The 20,201-nt window shown below is 41.0% G+C and overlaps 1 protein-coding gene across 1 annotated transcript in view; it reads left to right on the top strand.

Moving 5' to 3' along the window:
• Positions 1 to 20,201, top strand: part of LOC106565271 (potassium voltage-gated channel subfamily KQT member 2) — a 108,991-nt gene that overhangs the window by 53,352 nt on the left and 35,438 nt on the right. The window contains exons 5-8 of the mRNA XM_014132186.2: positions 7,684 to 7,809; positions 8,531 to 8,641; positions 8,877 to 8,972; positions 9,843 to 9,937. Of these exons, the coding sequence (XP_013987661.1) occupies positions 7,684 to 7,809; positions 8,531 to 8,641; positions 8,877 to 8,972; positions 9,843 to 9,937 (428 nt within the window). The remainder of the gene's footprint in view (positions 1 to 7,683; positions 7,810 to 8,530; positions 8,642 to 8,876; positions 8,973 to 9,842; positions 9,938 to 20,201) is intronic.

Below are 20,201 nucleotides of genomic sequence, written 5' to 3' on the forward strand. Positions count from 1 at the left end.
AAATGGATCAGGTCCGGAGTCTGACACAGGCAGACGCCGAAGCGGCCATGGACTATTTCCTCTTATTGAATTTGGTTTGTCACACCGTGTCTTTCTTCTGCCTGCCTGTGAGATCGAACAGCTAGATTACTGTGCAGCCTTGTCGTGATCTAATATATTAACAATGATAAAGGCAGTGTGTTTTTACTGTAAGCTGATCTTTAACAGAGCCTTGGGATTGAGTATGAGCAGAATGCAGGTGGTTGGGAGTATTCTTACTGGTATTCTGTCTAAGCTTAATGCATATTGTTGCTAATTGATTACCTCATAATATACAGTGCATTCGGAAAGTATTCAGGCCCCTTCCCTTTTTTCCACATTTTGTTACATTACATCCTTATTCTAAAATGAATGAATTAAAAAAAGTCATCATTAATCTACACACAATACCCTATAATGACAAAGGGAAAACAGGTTTTTACACATTTTTGCAAATCTATTAAAAATAAAAAACATGAATACCTTATTTACTTAAGTATTCAGACCATTTGCTATGAGACTCGAAATTGAGCTCAGGTGCATCCTGTTTCCATTGATCATCCTTCAGATGTTTCTACAACGTGAAACCTGTGGTAAATTCAATTGATTGGACATGATTTGGAAAGGCACACACCTGTCTATATAAGGTCCCACAGTTGACAGTGCATGCCAGAGCAAAAACCAAGCCATGAGTTCAAAGAAATTGTCCATAGAGCTCTGAGACAGGATTGTGTGGAGGCACAGATCTGGGGAAGGGTGCCAAAACATTTCTACAGCATTGAAGGTCTCCAAGAACACAGTGGCCTCCATCATTCTTAAACGGAAGAAGTTTGGAACCACCAAGACTCTTACTAGAGCTGGCCGCCCGGCCAAACTGAACAATCGGGGGAGAAGGACCTTGGTAAGGGAGGTGACCAAGAACCCGATGGTCACTCTGACAGAGCTCCAAAGTTCCTCTGTGGAGACGGGAGAACCTTCCATGTTGCTATGTGCATAATAGCAATGTTCACCAGCATATTGGTGTTGAGAATAATGATGTGGTGGCAGCAGCGGAGTTAGGAGACGAGAAAACATCTCTTGCCTTAATTGTCTAAGAAAAGTGAGGAGAGGAAATCCAAACTTAATTAGGTCTATAATCAATAGCTTAACTGTTAAATGTGCCTGGCTTTATAAATCATTCATATATATCTATATAGCGACAAATCCTGCTCATGTTGCCTGTTTGAGTGTTTGTTTAATAGCCTACTGATATCTTTGCTGTGCCTCTCTAGTATTATTTATAATTTATTTAGTGTTTAATTTTTTTTAAATTAATAATAATAATCCTATTTTTTATTGATCTACTTATTGTTATTATTGCTATTATTGTTATGATTATCATTTATTATTATAATAATAATAAGTAATGTCATTGTCATGAGTAGGCTTAAAATAGCAGCCTTGCATAGCCACCATCGAGCTGTAGGCCTAAGAGTGCATCCTGTTTAGTCTTAAAACAGACTGTTTAGCAAATGTATAAAATATTAAAAACTGAAATAACATTTACATAAGTATTCAGACCCTTTACTCAGTACTTTGTTGAAGCACCTTTGGCAGCAATTACAGCCTTGAGTCTTCTTGGGTATGATGCTACAAGCTTGGCAAACCTGTATTTGGGCAGATTCTCCCATTCTTCTCTGCAGATCCTCTCAAGCTCTGTCAGGTTGGATGGGGAGCGTCGCTGCACAGATATTCTCTGGTCTCTCCAGAGATGTTCGATCGGGTTCAAGTCCAGGCTCTAGCTGGGCCACTCAAGGACATTCAGAGACTTGTCCCGAACCCACTCCTGCGTTGTCTTGGCTGTGTGCTTAGGGTCGTTGTCCTGTTGGACGGTGAACCTTCGCCCCAGTCTGAGGTCCTGAGCGCTCTAGAGCAGGTTTTCATCAAGGATCTCTCTGTACTTTGCTCCGTTCATCTTTGCCTCGATCCTGACTATTCTCCCAGTGCCTGCCACTGAAACACATCCCCATAGCATGATGCTGCCACCACCATGCTTCACCGTAGGGATGGTGCCAGGTTTTCTCCAGACGTGAGGCTTGGCAAAAGGCCAAAGAGTTCAATCTTGGTTTCATCAGACCGGAGAATCTTGTCAGACACAATCCTGTCTCGGAGCTCTGCAGACAATTCCTTCGACCTCATGGCTTGGTTTTTGCTCTGACATGCACTGTCAACTGTGGGACCTTATATTGACAGGTGTGTACCTTTCCAAATCATGTCCAGTCAATTACATTTACCACAGGTGGACTCAATCAAGTTGTAAAAACATCTCATGTACGATCAATGGAAACAGGATGCACCGGATGCACAGGATGCAAAAAACTGTTTTCCCTTTGTCATTATGGGGTATTGTGTGTAGATTGAGGATTTATTTTATTGAATACATTTTAGAATAAGGCTGTAACTTAACAAAATGTTAAAAAAGTCATGGGGTCTGAATACTTTCCGAATGCACTGTATTTTTCAATACTTATTATATAGGCTACAGTACTGTATCAATCAATCATTCATTCGTTCATGTCATCATACAGGATACGAGTCATTCATGATTTGAAATACAATCAAGCATTTTAATTTTAAAAATAAATAACAAAGCGACCCTTCAATAATTAGTGTAAACAATAAATAAACAGTTCCATTTTGGAAATTATATTCACGAATGAATGCAACTACTTTTAGTTTGCTTACAACAGACTCACTGGTACACTTATGATTTATTTAGTGTTGTTTCATTGTTCCAAACGGTCCGAAAAATTATATTGTAATCTAACAGCACCTGTTTGGCACACATAATATACACACAACGCTTGCTCCTTACCTTCTTTTTCTTGATCTCCAGTATCTTTCCTCAACTATTCAAATGTATTACACACATCTGACTTCCCCTTTGCCTCCTGAGCAACCAGTAAACATTCCCTGTTTCGAGTTTATTTGTCACATCCTCTGTATCCATTTTGCTGTCACGTGTGTTCGGAGTTTGTTATAACCAATTTATTGATGTGATTATGATCTGCTATAGGTCAGGTCCTATTTCTCACGTGCATGTGATGGATGCCTGTTTCACGTAAATAGAGCAAGGGTTGAGGGATTAGGGAATGTTAAAGAAATTTGGGATTTCGGTAACAGAACTTTTCAGTCAGAATTGGCTGTAATTTTTTTGCATCTTCAGCAACAGACGATAAACACTGATGTTCTGTGGTTGTCGCTGCAGCAGGGAGGAGAGAGAGCCAACGGGTGCTAGTCACAGTCACTTGCTGTCATTTTTTTACATTATGCAGCAAGTCTGAGCCCGACCCGGTACAATCAAATCAATTGCGGTCGGACTCCCTCTAGTCATTTCTGTGTTTTAATTATTTCATCAAACAGTGCGCTTAAAGCATCAGACAAGCTCAGTACATATATTTGATTAAAACACATAGGGTGGGTCTATATATGGAAAAATACATGTTTTCAAGTTTAGACCAATTGATTGGTCGAAAGAACAGACGACTCTCAGTCGAGCAATATTTGTTTTAATCAGGGACATCCCTAATTGCTAGACAGCCATTTTCCATAGATTTTCAAGCCAATTCAAGTCAAAACTGTAACTAGGCCACTCAGGAATATTCAATGCATTCTTGGTAAGGAACTCCAGTGTAAATTTGGCCTTGTGTTTTAAGTTATTGTCCAGCTAAAAGGTGAATTTGTCTCCCAGTGTCTTTTGAAAAGCAGACTGAACCAGGTTTTCATCTTGGATTTAGCCTGTGCTTAGCTTTATTCCATTTAGTTTTATCCTAAAAAGTGCCTTGTCGCAGACAGAATGCCTGTTTTGGAATATATTTATTCTGTACAGGCTTTCTTTTTATCATTCTGTCATTTAGGTTAGTATTGTGGATTAACTACAATGTTGTTGATCCATCCTCAGTTTTCTCATATCACAACCATTAAACTCTGTAACTGTTTTAAAATCACCATTGACCTCATGGTGAAATCCCTAAGCAGTTTTTTTCCTACCCAGCAACTGAGTTAGGAAGGATACCTGTATCTTTATAATGATTTTGTGTATTGATACACCATCCAAAGCCTAATTAATTACATCACCATGCTGAAAGGGATTTTCATTGTCTGCTTTTTTTGTTTGTTTTACACATTTACCAATCGGTGGCCTTCTCTGTGAGGCATTGGAAAACTTCCCTGGTTGAATCTGTGCTTAAAATTCTCTGCCTTACAGATAATTGTATGTGTGGGGTACAGAGAGAGGGTAGTTATTCAAAAATAATGTTAACCACTATTATTGAACATGGAATGAGTCCATGCAACTTATTATGTGATTTGTTAAGCACAATTTTATTCCTGAACTTATTTAGGCTTGCCATAACAAAGGGGTTGAATACTTATTGACTCAATCATTTCAGCTTTACATTTTTTATTAATTCCTAACATTTTCTACAATTAAAATTCCACTTGGCCATTATAGGGTATTGTGTGTAGATCAGTGACAAATTAAATCTCAATTTAATCCTTTTAAAATGCAGGTAGTAACATAACAAAATGTGGAAAAACAAAAGAGGTTTCAATTCTTTCTGAACGCACTGTAGACTATATGATCTATCAATGACTGATGCAGGCTCTCTTACACTTTGTGTCCTCACAAACCTGGTACAGAATTCCACGTGAACCAGCCCAGAAAGTGGAGGCTATTTTTAGCCCAACTAATTCTGTTGCTTGTTTGTTTTCGTCGTCTCAGCAGTTTCCCGTCTTTTCTAAACCAGCGCTTGCCACATGGGGAATAGGGAAGCTGTTGTGTCAGTGAGAAAACCCAGTACATTTCTATCTTTAACAAATTGATGATCATCTTGGGTAGCATTGTATTTTGCATTGTAAACATTGTTTAAATATGCAGAAGTTTGGACTTGATTAAGAGTGAGTTAAAATTGTACGTTGGTTGTTAGTCACTGTCTAAAGTGAGTTTTTCTCACTTTCGAAGAGTTTCTTCTGTGATAAGTTCCTTTTTTCTGACTTGCTTTTTGTTACAATATACAGTATCATCTTTATCACTTCATTTCAAAGTACCAAGTCTTATTTATTTATCCAAGCAGATATTAATATTATAACTTCTAATATGAAACCGCATACATAAAGTTATGAGCCAGCTTCTTTCCTCAAGACAACCAATATTTCAAACACAAATAGTACAAAAACGTGTCCTTTTTAGGTGTAAAAAAGATCCCAACTCTGCCAACACTGAAGGGATAAGCCAGGGAATCAGGGATAATTAACCAACGTGTCTGTCTCTGTGATGTTGAGCTGCACCTATTTCCACACAGCCATCTGTCAGGGTCATGACTATTTTGCCAAATTTATGTTTCATGTTCAGGGATGCCCCGTGCACTTTCATCATGCTGACCTTTCAATCAGTCGCTCTTTCCTCTCTCTCTCTGTTTCTCTCTTTCTCCATCTCCATCTCATCCCTGTCTCTCTGTCACTTATTCTGCCTCGGTCTCTCTCCCTTTCGCTTACCTCCTCCCTCTCTCTCCATCTCATCCCCAATTCTGTCTCTCTATCTCTCTCCTCCCCGTGGTTAAATATGGACAACAGTGGCATCGGGGGAGCTGCATCAACAGCCGGAATGATAGGTAATGCCAGGGAATGCCCATTCTCTTTGAAGAGGGGCAGAGTGCCCATTTCTCAGAGTAGCCAACCACAGTATTTCCTTGTGTTGACTTCAGCACCAGTCAGTCCCTCAAACAAAGTGGACCTGATACTCTATCCAGCACTGGATATTTTATTACCAAATTATAACCTGACATATTTCTAGGTTACAACATTTACTGGATTGAAAAAAAACATTTGGTTTCAAAGAATTTCCTGCGGTACAAAATCTGACTTTTAGTTGATGTATTTTGGGTTTACGGACAGGTTTTTATCATGTTAGTCGCTTCTCAGTGATGCTCAATAAAAGGGTTGTTTCTCATCAATCGTAAAGCGTTGAGTTTTACAGCACTTTGACAATTGATATTGGCCTTCATTTCCCTAATGTTGGAACTTCCCTTAATGAGGTATTTACTCCTAAACCTCATTCTTTGGGTTGACCGTTTTATTGAAGGACATGGTCCCTCTGTATATGTGAGTTGTAGGTCAAACCTATTACATCAGGTTGTTCTTATATTGATCAATCAATGGACTAATAGTGTTTACTATACTGTGCACACTGAGTGCACAAAACATTAGGAACACCTTCCTAATATTGAGTTACACCCCCTTTTGGCCTCAGAACAGACTCAATTCGTCGGAGCATGGACTCTACAAGGTGTAGAAAGCATTCCACAGGGATGCTGGCCCATGTTGACTCCAATGCTTCCCACACGTGTGTCAAGTTGGCTGGATGTCCTTTGGGTGGTTGACCATTCTTGATACACACGGGAAACTGTTGAGCGTGAAAAACCCAGCAGTGTTGCAGTTCTTGACTCAAATCGGTGTTCCTGGCACCTACTACCATACCCCGTTCAAAGGCACTTAAATATTTTGTCCTCTGAATGGCACACATATACAATCCATGTCTCAATTGTCTCGATTATTAAAAATCCTTCTTTAACCTGTCTCCTCCCCTTCATCTACACTGATTGTAGTGGATTTAACAGGTGACATCAATAAGGGATCATAGCTTTCACCTGGTCAGTCTGTGTCATGGAAAGAACAGGTGTCCCTAATGTTTTGTGCACTCAGTATATAACCTCATGTAGCTGTGTCATTCTGTCCTATCAATATTTGAACATGTAGGCGAATATAACCGTGATACAATGTCTTAGTTACATCAATTGTTTTGGGACAAGATACGGTGTGCAATAAATACTTTCATACACATTTGGGACTGGTGTTGGGAACACTTGGAGATGTTTAACTGTCCATTTAGACTATAGGAACTACTTCTTAGTGTATGGCTCCTCTGGCAATTTCATTCAATTATGAATCCAATGTAACACACTCCCGTCCTCTTGTTCCATACAACCATTTTTTTTTACTTTCCTTTTTTTCCCCTCCCTTTCCACTCACAGCCAGTGTCATCCCATAAAGGGTTGAAAATGGCAGATTTTGTCACTGATAAGTGCCTAAATTGGAATGCAGTGGCTGTACGGTACCTCCATTCCTCCCGCTGATTAGGCTACTTTTACACGTTTTGTTGTTGTGAGGGAAATGCTGTAAATCAATGTGTTCTGAAAGATGACACGATGAGGATTATAATAAATACCGTACAATCAAACCACACAACCCCGTTAGTCCAAATGTGCACTTCACTTTTCCTTATTTAAAAGCTCATGTGATTTACAGTATCAACATTTATGATCACTATGTTTGGTCCACAGTTACAAGGATGACATGCAGAATGCATGTGCTTTTTGTAGTTCTTCTTTTAGAAACGTTTCAATTCGGCCCTATCCATATAGGCCGATTTCCACGAGTGTAAAAGGTTAAGTTAATAGTGCTTTGATACTCTGGTCATAACATAAATACACGATAACTGTCATCTATTGATTTGATAAAGCAAGGTTTTCCTTCATAAGTATTATTGCTTCGATACTCTGTTCCTGAAATAAATGAAGTAGCTACAGTATATTGTTTAGTCCTTCCTGACACCTTGACTTTTTGCAGGAGCTGATCACAGCGTGGTACATTGGCTTCCTCTGCCTCATCCTGGCGTCCTTCCTGGTTTATCTGGCAGAGAAAGAGGACAACGACCAGTTTGAGACCTACGCAGACGCGCTGTGGTGGGGCCTGGTAAGTCATCACTCTAAGCCTTGTTTCACCGGTCCTCACAAACCACGCTCAGCAGTTGTTAATAGGACAATGTTGGCGTGTCCCAAAAAAAACACTCAGTGGCTGGACAGCAGATTGTCAGCAGGTCCCACAAAACACTCAGCACTCATTTTTATAAGATAATTTCTGCAGGTCTCCGCAAAACATTCAATGCTTGTTTAAAGCCAAATATCTGCATGTCCCCGTAAAAAATATCCAGTGCTTGACAGAAGAATTTCATCATGTCCCCACAACCCAGCATTTCTTAATAGGATAATTTCAATAGGTTCTCATAAAACACCCAGTATTTGTGTGAAATCTAAAGGATATTAGTGTGATTCAACTTTGGGACTTAACATGCCGGTGGTATTTAACCCACTTGTGTCACACTTCCACAATTACCATGAAGTTGAATTACATTCAATAGCTATTTTTTATTTAACTGGGCAAGTCAGTTTAGAGAAAATTCTTATTTACAATGACGGTCTACCCCGGCCAAACCCGGACAATGCTGGGCCAATTGTGTGCCGCCCTGTGGGACTTCCAATCACAGCCTGGATTCAAACCAGGGACTGTAGTGACGCCTCTTGCACTGAGATGTAGTGTCTTAGACCGCTGTGTCACTCGGGAGCCCAGATGAAGAAACAACTGTGAATATTAATAAAATATGTAATTCAAGATGTCTGCCAATTTGCCTTCTCAGATCACCCTGACTACTATTGGGTATGGAGACAAGTTTCCCATAACGTGGAACGGGCGTCTTCTGGCCGCAACCTTCACCTTGATTGGAGTGTCTTTCTTTGCACTTCCAGCAGTAAGTTAAAGACTATTGATTTGTGAAGAAATGGCTGAGCTAACTTATTAATGTGCACTGAATGCAAGGAAATGGAGTGCTTCTAGGAAACTCAGAATGAGTGCCTGAAGCATCTGCAATTTGATAGTCAAGTGTTACTCTGAAGTAATTCACTGGACTTAGCAATTTAATTGTGAATCGATAATGTTTTCCAGAGGCTTGTTGTTGTGACTAATGGTTTCTCTGTATCTTTAAGGGTATCTTGGGCTCTGGCTTTGCCTTAAAGGTCCAGGAGCAACATCGACAAAAACACTTTGAGAAGCGGCGGAATCCTGCGGCAGGGCTTATTCAGGTGAACAAAGCAGGGCGCTTACCCACTCTAAAAAACAACAACATTTAGAGTGTTGGTATCCTGGTGGGGTACCTTAGACCGTTACTGGGAATTTCACAATATGCTCTTTGATCTACAAGAACTGAAAATAAAGGTTTCAGGGTATGCTTTTCAAGACACATTGTACATGATGTTACCATGCTCACTTGTTTATATGTCGCAAAAAGTTCCATGTGGCATACACCTTGTCACAATACCTGGTACTCTAGTCCTGGATCCTGGACCCACCTCTTAGTCAACTTCTATAATACATTTTGGGCAGTATTCTTTTTGGTTTTTACAAAAACCTAATACCCTTGCCTTTCTTGCACTAACACTCATGCTTGTCTTTTCTAGCATTGACTTTGCTGATAGCTGCTTTACTTGAAAGGTTTTTCTTACTATGACTGTGATATGTGGTTGTCACACCTAGCTACCTTAAAGTAACTGTCCAGTGTTTCCAGATTTCTATGAAGTATGACCTATAATTAATTACAAATCTAGTGAAATAGTTTTCCTTACAAAAAAAGATAATACGGTACACGTAAAGATTTGTATGATCTCGTTCATTTCAAAGCACTCTCAGAGCACCGAGATAGATAGCAGCAAAGTGAACATAAAGAAAACGCTGTATTCATTACCTACCTTTCAAAACCATGACCTGATCTCTCTCTCTCTCGCTCGGTTTCTATTTTTCTTACTCCCATTCCCTCACTGTCTATTTTTCTCTATCTCTGCCATGTATTATTCCTCTCGCTCGGTTTCTATTTTTCTTACTCCCATTCCCTCACTGTCTATTTTTCTCTATCTCTGCCATGTATTATTTCTCTCTCGCTCTCTCTCTCCCCCCAGGCCGCGTGGCGCTTCTACGCCACCAATCTCACCCGGCCAGACCTGGAGTCGACGTGGGATTATTACGAGCGCACCGTGTCCGTGCCGATGTACAGGTATTGATCATATAGTAAATCAGCGCCTAGATTTACATTGGGCCTCGATCCCAGCTCTAACCTTTGCCCATTGCTTTTTCCCGTCCAATCAGGATCTGCGTAGAGGCTAAGGGCTGATGGATTCCTAGTCCAAGCAAATAGACATTTACCTCATTTATAATAATAAATTCCATTTAGCAGCTTTTATCCAAAGTAACTCACAACAACCATGCTCTATCAGCTGAACCAGAAAGGACCATGTGAATTCATTTCTAAAGCATGACATTATTATTATTATTATTATTATTATTATAGAAATACAGTGCCTACAGAAAGTTTTTAACCCCTTGACTTTTAGCACATTTTTGTTGGTGCAGCCTGAATTTATGTGATAGAAGATAACTGAGAATATATAAACAACATTGTAGTTACTCCACAATACTAACATATATGCCAGAGTGAAAAGAATGAAGCCTGTAGAGAATAACAAATATTAGAAAACATGCATCCTGTTTGCAGTAAGCCACTAAAGTAATACTGCAAAGAATTAGGCAAAGAAATTACATTTTGTCCTGAATACAAAGTGCTATGTTTGGGGCAAATCCATGTAACATTTTATTTGTCACATGCTTCGTAAACAACAGGTGTAGACTATCAGTGAAATGCTTACTTAGGGGCCCTTCCAAACAATTCAGATAAATAAATAAGAGAAATAAATACACAATGATAACTTGGCTATATGCACGGGGTACCAGTACCGAGTCGATGTGCAGGGGCATGAGGTAATTGAGGTAAATACAGTTGAAGTCATAAGTTTACATACACCTTAGCCAAATAAATTTAAACTCAGTTTTTCACAATTCCTGACATTTAATCCTAGTAAAAAATTCCCTCAGGTCAGTTAGGATCACCACTTTATTTTAATAATGTGAAATGTCAGAATAATAGTAGAGAGAACTATTTAATTCATTCAGTAATTTCATCACATTCCCAGTGGGTCAGAAGTTTACATACACTCAATTAGTATTTGGTAGCATTGCCATTAAATTGTTTAACTTGGGTCAAACGTTTTGGGTAGCCTTCCACAAGCTTACCACAATAAGTTGGGTGAATTTTGGCCGATTCCTCCTGACAGAGCTGGTGTAACTGAGTCAGGTTTGGAGGTTTCCTTGCTCACACACGCTTTTTCAGTTCTGCCCACACATTTTCCATTGGTTTTGTTGTCCTTAAGCCATTTTGCCACAACTTTGGAAGTATGCTTGAGGTCATTGTCCATTTGGAAGACCCATTTGCGACCATGCTTTAACTTCCTGACTGATGTCTTGAGATGTTGCTTCAATAAATCCACATAATATTCCTCCCTCATGATGCCATCTATTTTGTGAAGTGCACCAGTCCCTCCTGCAGCAAAGACCCCCACAACTGCTTCACGGTTGGGATGGTGTTCTTCAGCTTGCAAGCTTCCCCCTTTTTCCTCCAAACATTACGATGGTCATTATGGCCAAACAGTTCTATTTTTGTTTCATCAGATCAGAGGACATTTATCCAAAAGGTACGATCTTTGTCCCCATGTGCAGTGGTCTGGCTTTTTGATGGCGGTTTTGGAGCAGTGGCTTCTTCCTTGCTGAGCGGCCTTTCAGGTTATGTCGATATAGGACTCGTTTTACTGTGGATATAGATACTTTTGTACCTATTTCCTCCAGCATCTTCACAAGGTCCTTTGTTGTTGTTCTGGGATTGATTTGCACTTTTGGCACCAAAGTACGTTCATCTCTAGGAGACAGAACGCGTCTCCTTCCTGAGCGGTATGACGGCTGCGTGGTCCAATGGTGTTTATACTTGCGTGCTATTGTTTGTACAGATTAACGTGATACCTTTCAAGCGTTTGGAAATTGCTCACAAGGATGTACCAGACTTGTGGAGGTCTACAACTTTTTTTCTGAGGTCTTGGCTGATTTCTTTAGATTTTCCCATGATGTCAAGCAAAGAGGCACTGAGTTTGAAGGTAGGCCTTGAAATACATCCACAGGTACACCTCCAATTGACTCAAATGATGTCAATTAGCCTATCAGAAGCTTCTAAAGCCATGACATCATTTTCTGGAATTTTCCAAGCTGTTTAAAGGCACAGTCAACTTAGTGTATGTTAACTTCTGACCCACTGGAATGGTGATACAGTGAAATAATCTGTCTGTAAAAAATTGTTGGAAAAATTACTTGTGTCATGCACAAAGTAGATGTCCTAACCGACTTGCCAAAACTATGGTTTGTTCACAAATGTCTTGAGTGGTTGAAAAACAAGTTTTAATGACTCCATCCTAAGTGTATGTTAACTTCCGACTTCAACTGTATGTAGATATAAAGTGCCTTCGGAGAGTTTTCAGACCCCTTGACTTCTTTCACTTTTTGTTATGTTACAGCCTTATTCTAAAATTGCTTAAATAAAACATTTTCCTCAGCAATGTACACACAATACCCCATATTGACAAAAACGAAAAACAGGTTTTTAGAATTTGTATTTAAAGAAAATAACGGATACCTTATTTACATGAGTATTCAGACCATTTGCTATGAGACTCGAAATTGAGCTCAGGTGCATCCTGTTTCCATTGAGCATCCTTCAGATGTTTCTACAACGTGATTGGAGTCCACCTGTGGTAAATTCAATAAATTGGACATGATTTGGAAAGGTACTGAGCAATCGGGGGAGAAGGGCTTTTGTGAGGGAGGTGACCAAAACTCGATGGTCACTGACAGAGCTCTAGAGTTCCTCTGTGGAGATGAGAGAAGCTTCCAGAAGGACAAACATCTCTGCAGCACTCCACCAATCAGGCCATTATGGTAGAGTGGCCAGACGGAAGCCACTTCTCATTAATAAAAGGCACATGACAGCCCGCTTGGAGTTTTCCATAAGGCACCTAAAGACTCTCAGACCATGAGAAACAAGATTATCTGGTCTGATGAAACCAAGATTGAACTCTTTGGCCTGAATGCCAAGAATCACGTCTGGAGGAAACCTGGCACCATCCCTACGGTGAAGCATGGTGGTGGCAGTATCATGCTGTTGGGATGTGTTTCAGCGGCAGGGACTGGGAGAATAGTCAGGATCGAGGCAAAGATGAATGTAGGAAAGTACAGAGAGATCCTTGATGAAAACCTGCTTCAGAGCGCTCAGGAGCTCAGACTGGGGGGGAAGGTTCACCTTCCAACAGGACAATGACCCTAAGCACACAGCCCAAACAATGCAGGAGTGGCTTCAGGACAAGTCTCTTAATGTCCTTGAGTGGCCCAGCCTGAGCCCGGACTTAAACCTGATCTAACATCTCTGGAGAGACCTGCAAATAGCTGTACAGCAATGCTCCCCATCCAACCTGACAGAGCTTCAGAGGATCTGCAGAGAAGAATGGAAGGAAACTCTCCAAATACAGGTGTGCCAAGCTTGTAGCGTCATAGCCAAGAAGACTCGATGCTGTAAATCCCTGCCAAAGGTGCTTCAACAAAGTACTGAGTAAAGGGTCTGAATACTTATGTGATATTTCAGTTTTTTATTTTAAATAAATTAGCAAAAATGTCTAAAAAGCCTGTTTTTGCTTTGTCATTATGGGGTATTGTGTGTAGATTGGTGAGAAAAAGAATTATGTACTGGGCCATACGCACTAGCATCTGTAGCGCCATGCAGTCGGATGCCAAGCAGTTGCCATACCAAGTGGTGATGCAGCTAGGGCTGTTGCGGTACCGCCACACCGCAATAAAATAGTGGACTGTATTGTTATGCATACAGATTGGACTGGGTTGCTTTATGCCATGCTCCAAAATGTCTATCCACGAGTCTGAGAGAACGTATAACCCTAGGAAATGTATTTGGTTCATGGATTGTACATGGCGCCTTACAGTTAACTTTTCAGTAGCCTAGTAATAGGGAATGTTTTATAATTTTATAATTAATATACTGACACATTACCTTTCAGCTACAGAATATCACCACCATGCATTTCTATCTCCTTCATTCCTTTCTCAAGCACGTAAAGGGGTCGTCAACAGTTTAGTGATATATGTTTTGTTGTGAAAACATTTTACTATCGATGTTCACGAAGCATTGGGTAACTGCAGGAACAGGGCTGGAGAGCCCATGACATACAGATTTTGGGCGGAATATCACCTGTCACGCAGCCGAGAGCATGCTCCTCAAACAGTGGTTGATGTGTGGAGTGAAATCGGTGTTTTTAGATTTCTTTCTCAGCTGCTTATATTAAGCACATTTCTGTTATTAACCCGAAGTATCCTGTCCGCCATCCTTGAAATAACGTAGCGGTGGAATGCGCACGTCCTCCATTATTCGAGTGCATATGGATGACATGTATGTTTTCCCCTTGCCCCCCCTGCCCATTGACGGGCCATTCTAAATCGAAACTAATTTGACATATTAGTAAAGAAAAGATTCATTTGAGAATAGTCCGATGGGTGACAATATGATCACTTGATGACTGAATAGCTGTGCAGCCTGAAGCAAGAAACGGAGCCCAAGCTTTTTCCCCCTGACTTTCTCAAATCATCAATAGCCTATAGTTGCATCATGCAGCCCATATATGTTTTGATTTCTAAGGGTTGTATCATTCACAGCTAAAGTTGCCAAGTAACTCTAAATCTAGCGTATAGGACCTGTTTCAAATGATCACTTTTATGCTCAACATAAACACTTCATATGTGCACATGCTCCAGAATGGAAATAATATCCTTTCTATTTTATTCAGCTAAGTTCAATTATATTGTTTTTACTATAAAATCATATAATATAAAATCAATCAAATCAATCAATCAAATGTATTTATAAAGCCCTTTTTACATCAGCCGATGTCACAAAGTGCTATACAAAAACCCAGCCTTAAACCCCAAACAACAAGCAATTCAGATGTAGAAGCACGGTGGCTAGGAAAAACTCCCTACAAAGGCAGGAACCTAGGAAGAAACCTAGAGAGGAACAAGAGTCTGAGTGGTGGCCAGTCCTTTTCTGGCTGTGCCGGGTTGAGATTATAACAGTGCATGGCCAAGATGTTCAAACGTTCATAGATGACCAGCAGGGTCAAATAATAATAATAATAATAATAATAATAATAATAATAATCACAGTGGTTGTAGAGGGTGCAACAGTTCAGCACCTCAAGAGTAAATGTCAGTTGGCTTTTCATAGCTGAGCATTCAGAGTTAGAAACAGCAGGTGACGTAGAGAGAGAGAGAGAGAGAGAGAGAGAGAGAGAGAGAGAGAGAGAGAGAGAGAGAGAGAGTCGAAAACAGCAGGTCCGGGACAAGGTAGCACATCCGGTGAACAGGTCAGGGTTCCATAGCCGCAGGCAGAACAGTTGAAACTGGAGCAGGAGGACTAGGGACAGCAAGGAGTCATCAGGCCAGGCATGGTCACAGGGCTCAGGTCCTCCGGGAGGGGAGGGAGAGAGAGAGAATTATAGGGAGCATACTTAAATTCACACAGGATACCGGATAAGACAGGAGAAATACTTCACATATAAGACTAACCCTAGCCCCCCGACACAAACTTTTGCAGCATAAATACTGGAGGGTGAGACAGGAGGGGTCGGGAGACACTGTGGCCCCGTCCAACAATACCCCCAGACAGGCCAACCAGGCAGTATATAACCCCACCCACTTTGCCAAATCACACACCTCGACACCACAAGAGGGATATCTTCAACCACCAACTTTTTTTTATTTTTTATTTTACCTTTATTTAACTAGGCAAGTCAGTTAAGAACAAATTCTTATTTTCAATGACAGCCTAGGAACAGTGGGTTAACTGCCTTGTTCAGGGGCAGAACGACAGATTTGTACCTTGTCAGCTCGGGGATTCGAAATTGCAACCTTACGGTTACTATTCCAACGCTCTAACCACTAGGCTTACTACCCTGAGATAAGGCCGGGTATAGCCCACCAAGATATCCCCCGCGGCACGAACCCGAGGGGGGCGCCAAACCCGGACAGGAAGATCATGTCAGTGATTCAACCCACTCAAGTGACGCACCCCTCCTAGGGATGGGATGGAAGAGCACCAGTGACTCAGCCCACATAATAGCATTAGAATCCCAGTGGAGAGAGGGGAACCGGTCAGGCGGAGACAGCAACGGTGGTTCGTCGCTCCAGTGCCTTTCTGTTCACCTTCACACCCCTGGGCCAGATTACACTCAATCATAGGACCTACTGAAGAGATGAGTCTTCAATAAAGACTTAAAGGTCGAGACCGAGTCTGCTTCTCTCACATGGATAGGCAGACCATTCCATAAAAATGGAGCTCTATAGGAGCAAGCCCTGCCTCCAGCTGTTTGCTTAGAAATTCTAGGGACAATAAGGAGGCCTGCGTCTTGTGACCGTAGCGTACGTGTAGGTATGTATGGCAGGACCAAATCGGAGAGATAGGTAGCAGCAAGCCCATGTTATGTTTTGTAGGTTAGCAGTTAAACCTTGAGATCAAGTGACAAAAGCATGGATTAATTTATCTGCATCATTTTTGGACAGAACGTTTTTGATTTTTGCAATGTTACGAAGATGGAAAAAAACTGTCCTTGAAATAGTCTTGATATGTTCGTCAAAAGAGAGATCAAGGTTCAGAGTAACGCTGAGGTCCTTCACAGTTTTATTTGAGACGACTGTACAACCATCGAGATTAATTGACAGATCCAACAGAAGATCTCTTTTTTCTTGGAACGTAGAACTAACATCTCCGCTTTGTCCGAGTTTAATAGTAAAACATTTGCCGCCATTCCCTTCCTTATGTATGAAACACAGGCTTCCAGGGAGGGCAATTTTGGGGCTTCACCATGTTTCATTGAAATGTACAGCTGTGTATCGTCCGCATAGGAATGAAAGTTAACATTATGTTTCCGAATGACATCACCAAGAGGTAAAATATATAGTGAAAACAATAGTGGTCCTAAAAACGGAGCCTTGAGGAACACTGAAACTTAGTTGATTTGTCAGAGGATAAACCATCCACAGAGACAAACTGATATCTTTCTGACAGATAAGATCTAAACCAGGCCAGAACTTGTCCGTGTAGACCAATTTGGGTTTCCAATCTCTCCAAAAGAATGTGGTGTCAAAAGCAGCACTAAGGTCTAGGAGCATGAGGACAGATGCAGAGCCTTGGTCTGACACCATTAAAAGGTAATTTACCACCTTCACGAGTGCAGTCTCAGTGCTATGATGGGGTCTAAAACCAGACTGAAGCGTTTCGTATACATTGTTGGTTTCAGATAGGCAGTGAGTTGCTGTGCAACAGCTTTTCAAAAGTTTTTAAGAGGAAAGGAAGAATCGATCATTTTTTATTTTCTGGGTGATGGTTTGGCTTTTTCAAGAGAGGCTTTATTACTGCCACTTTTAGTGAGTTTGGTATACATCCGGTGGATTGGGAACCATTTATGTTCAACATAGAAGGGCCAAGAACAGGAAGCCGCTCTTTCAGTAGTTTAGTTGGAATAGGGTCCAGTATGCATCTTGAAGGTTTAGAGGCCATTACTATTTTCATGAATGTGTCAAGCGATATGGGATTAACAAACTTGAGTGTCTCCTTTGATCCTAGGTCCTGGCTGTGTTGTGCAGACTCAGGACAACTGAGCTTTGGAGAAATACGCAGATTTAAATAGGAGTCCGTAAAATAATGGCACAGGACTTATAAGCATATCTTTTCAGCTAAATGAACAAGCCTATGGCATTGAGCATTGCCAGATAACATACAGTAGACCAACTCATATTCTGTTCTTCAAAAATAAATTGTTATTCATATCATAATGTTTCTTTAGACCTGGTTAAAATAAATAATGGATTTATTGTGATGGTGTATAAATAGATTTATTAGACTTTAAATGTAGATGTTCTTAAAGCGCACATCAGCGGCTTGAATGCAGCTTGTATGGGTGGAGGCCTGGAGATGCTAAACTTGTTTATGTTAATTAACAGGCTATTGCCGTGTGTCACGGGTGTCGTAAGGATTGGACCAAAATGCAGCGGGAATATGTATACTCATCTTCTTTTTATTTGAAGAAGGAGAAACAACTAAATACGTATACAAAAAAAGAACAAAACAGTCCTGTCAGGTGCAACAAACACTAAACAAGGATCAACTACCCACAAAATTCCATAGAAAAAACACCCCTCTTAAATAGGACCTTCAATTAGAAGCAACGAGGAGCAGCTGCTTCCAATTGAAGGTCCACCCAATAAACATCACATAGAAATAGACATACTAGAACTAACATAGAAATAGACGAACAAAGAACATAGCCCAACAAACCCTGAAACACTCTAAACAAACACCCCTCTTAAATATGAACATAGCCCAACAAACCCCGAAACTACAATAACAAATAACCCCTTATACTGGTCAGGACGTGACACCGTGGGACCGCCACAGCCCTAGATGCAGCCAGTCAAGATGCTCTCAATGGTGCAGCTGTAGAACTTTTTGAGAATCTGAGGGCCCATGCCAACTCTTTTCAGCCTCCTGAGGGGGAAGAGTTATTGTCGTGCTTTCTTCACGGCTGTGTTGGTGTTTGTGGACCATGTAAAGTCCTTAGTGATGTGGACACCGAGGAACTTGAAGCTCGCGACCCGCTCCACTACAGCCTTCAATGTAGATGGGGGCGTGCTCGGCCCTCCGTTTCCTGTAGTCCACTATCAGCTCCTTTGTCTTGCTGACGTTGAGGGAGAAGTTGTTGTCCCGGCACTACACTGCCAGCTCACTGACCTCCTCCCTATAGGCTGTCTCATCGTCAGTAATCAGGCCAACCACCATCATGTCATCAGCAAACTTAATGATGGTGTTGGAGTCTTACGTGGCCATGCAGTCGTGGGTGAACAGGGAGTACAGGAGTGGATTAAGCACGCAATCCTAAGGGGCCCCCGTATTGAAGGTCATTGTGGCGGATGTGTTGTTGCCTACCGTCACCACCTGGGGGCCCCGTCAGGAAGTCCAGGATCCAGTTGCAGTTGGAAGGTGTTCAGTCCCAGGGTCCTGAGCTGCTTGGAGGGCAGTATGGTGTTGAATGCTGATATTACAGAATGGGAGAGGTTTAAAATGTCAGTGAAGACACTTGCCAGCAGGTCAACGCATGCTCTGAGTACTCATCCTGGTAATCCGTCTGGCCCTGCTGCCTTGTGAATATTAATTACATCTAGACGTTCCGCTAGCGGAACACCACTCCAATATCCAATGATTGGGCGTGGCGCGAAATACAAACTCCTCGAAAATCCGAAAACTTCAATTTTTCAAACATATGACTATTTTACACCATTTTAAAGACAAGACTCTCCTTTATCTAACCACACTGTCCGATTTCAAAAAGGCTTTACAACGAAAGCAAAACATTAGATTATGTCAGCAGAGTACCCAGCCAGAAATAATCAGACACCCATTTTTCAAGCTAGTATATAATGTCACAAAAACCAAAACCACAGCTAAATGCAGCACTAACCTTTGATGATCTTCATCAGATGACACTCCTAGGACATTATGTTATACAATACATGCATGTTTTGTTCAATCAAGTACATATTTATATCAAAACCCAGCATGTGACGTTCAGAACTAGCATTCCCACCGAAGACTTCCGGTGAATTTACTAAATTACTCACGATAAACGTTCACAAAAAAACATAACAATTATTTTAAGAATTATAGATACAGAACTCCTTTATGCAATCGCGGTGTCCAATTTTAAAATAGCTTTTCGGTGAAAGCACATTTTGCAATATTCTGAGTAGATAGCCCAGCCATCACGGGCTAGCTAATTTGACACCCACCAAGTTTGGTACTCACCAAACTCAGATTTACTATAAGAAAAATGTTATTACCTTTGCTGTTCTTCATCAGAATGCACTCCCAGGACTTCTACTTCAACAACAAATGTTGGTTTGGTTCCAAATAATCCATAGTTATATCCAAATAGCGGCGTTTTGTTCGTGCGTTCAAGACACTATCCGAAGGGTAACGAAGGGTGACGCGCGGACGCGTATCGTGACAAAAGCTTTCAAAATATTCCATTACCGTACTTCGAAGCATGTTTAACGCTGTTTAACCTCTTACATCTAGACGTTCCGCTAGCGGAACACCTGCTCCAATATCCAATGATAGGCGTGGCGCGAATTACAAATTCCTCAAAAATACAAAAACGTCCATTTTTCAAACATATGACTATTTCACAGCATTTTAAAGACAAGACTCTCCTTTATCTAACCACACTGTCCGATTTCAAAAAGGTTTTACCGCGAAAGCAAAACATTAG

This window comes from Salmo salar, chromosome ssa12 (genome assembly GCF_905237065.1).
Source record: "Salmo salar chromosome ssa12, Ssal_v3.1, whole genome shotgun sequence".
In the NCBI taxonomy this organism is placed as follows: Eukaryota; Metazoa; Chordata; class Actinopteri; order Salmoniformes; family Salmonidae; genus Salmo; species Salmo salar.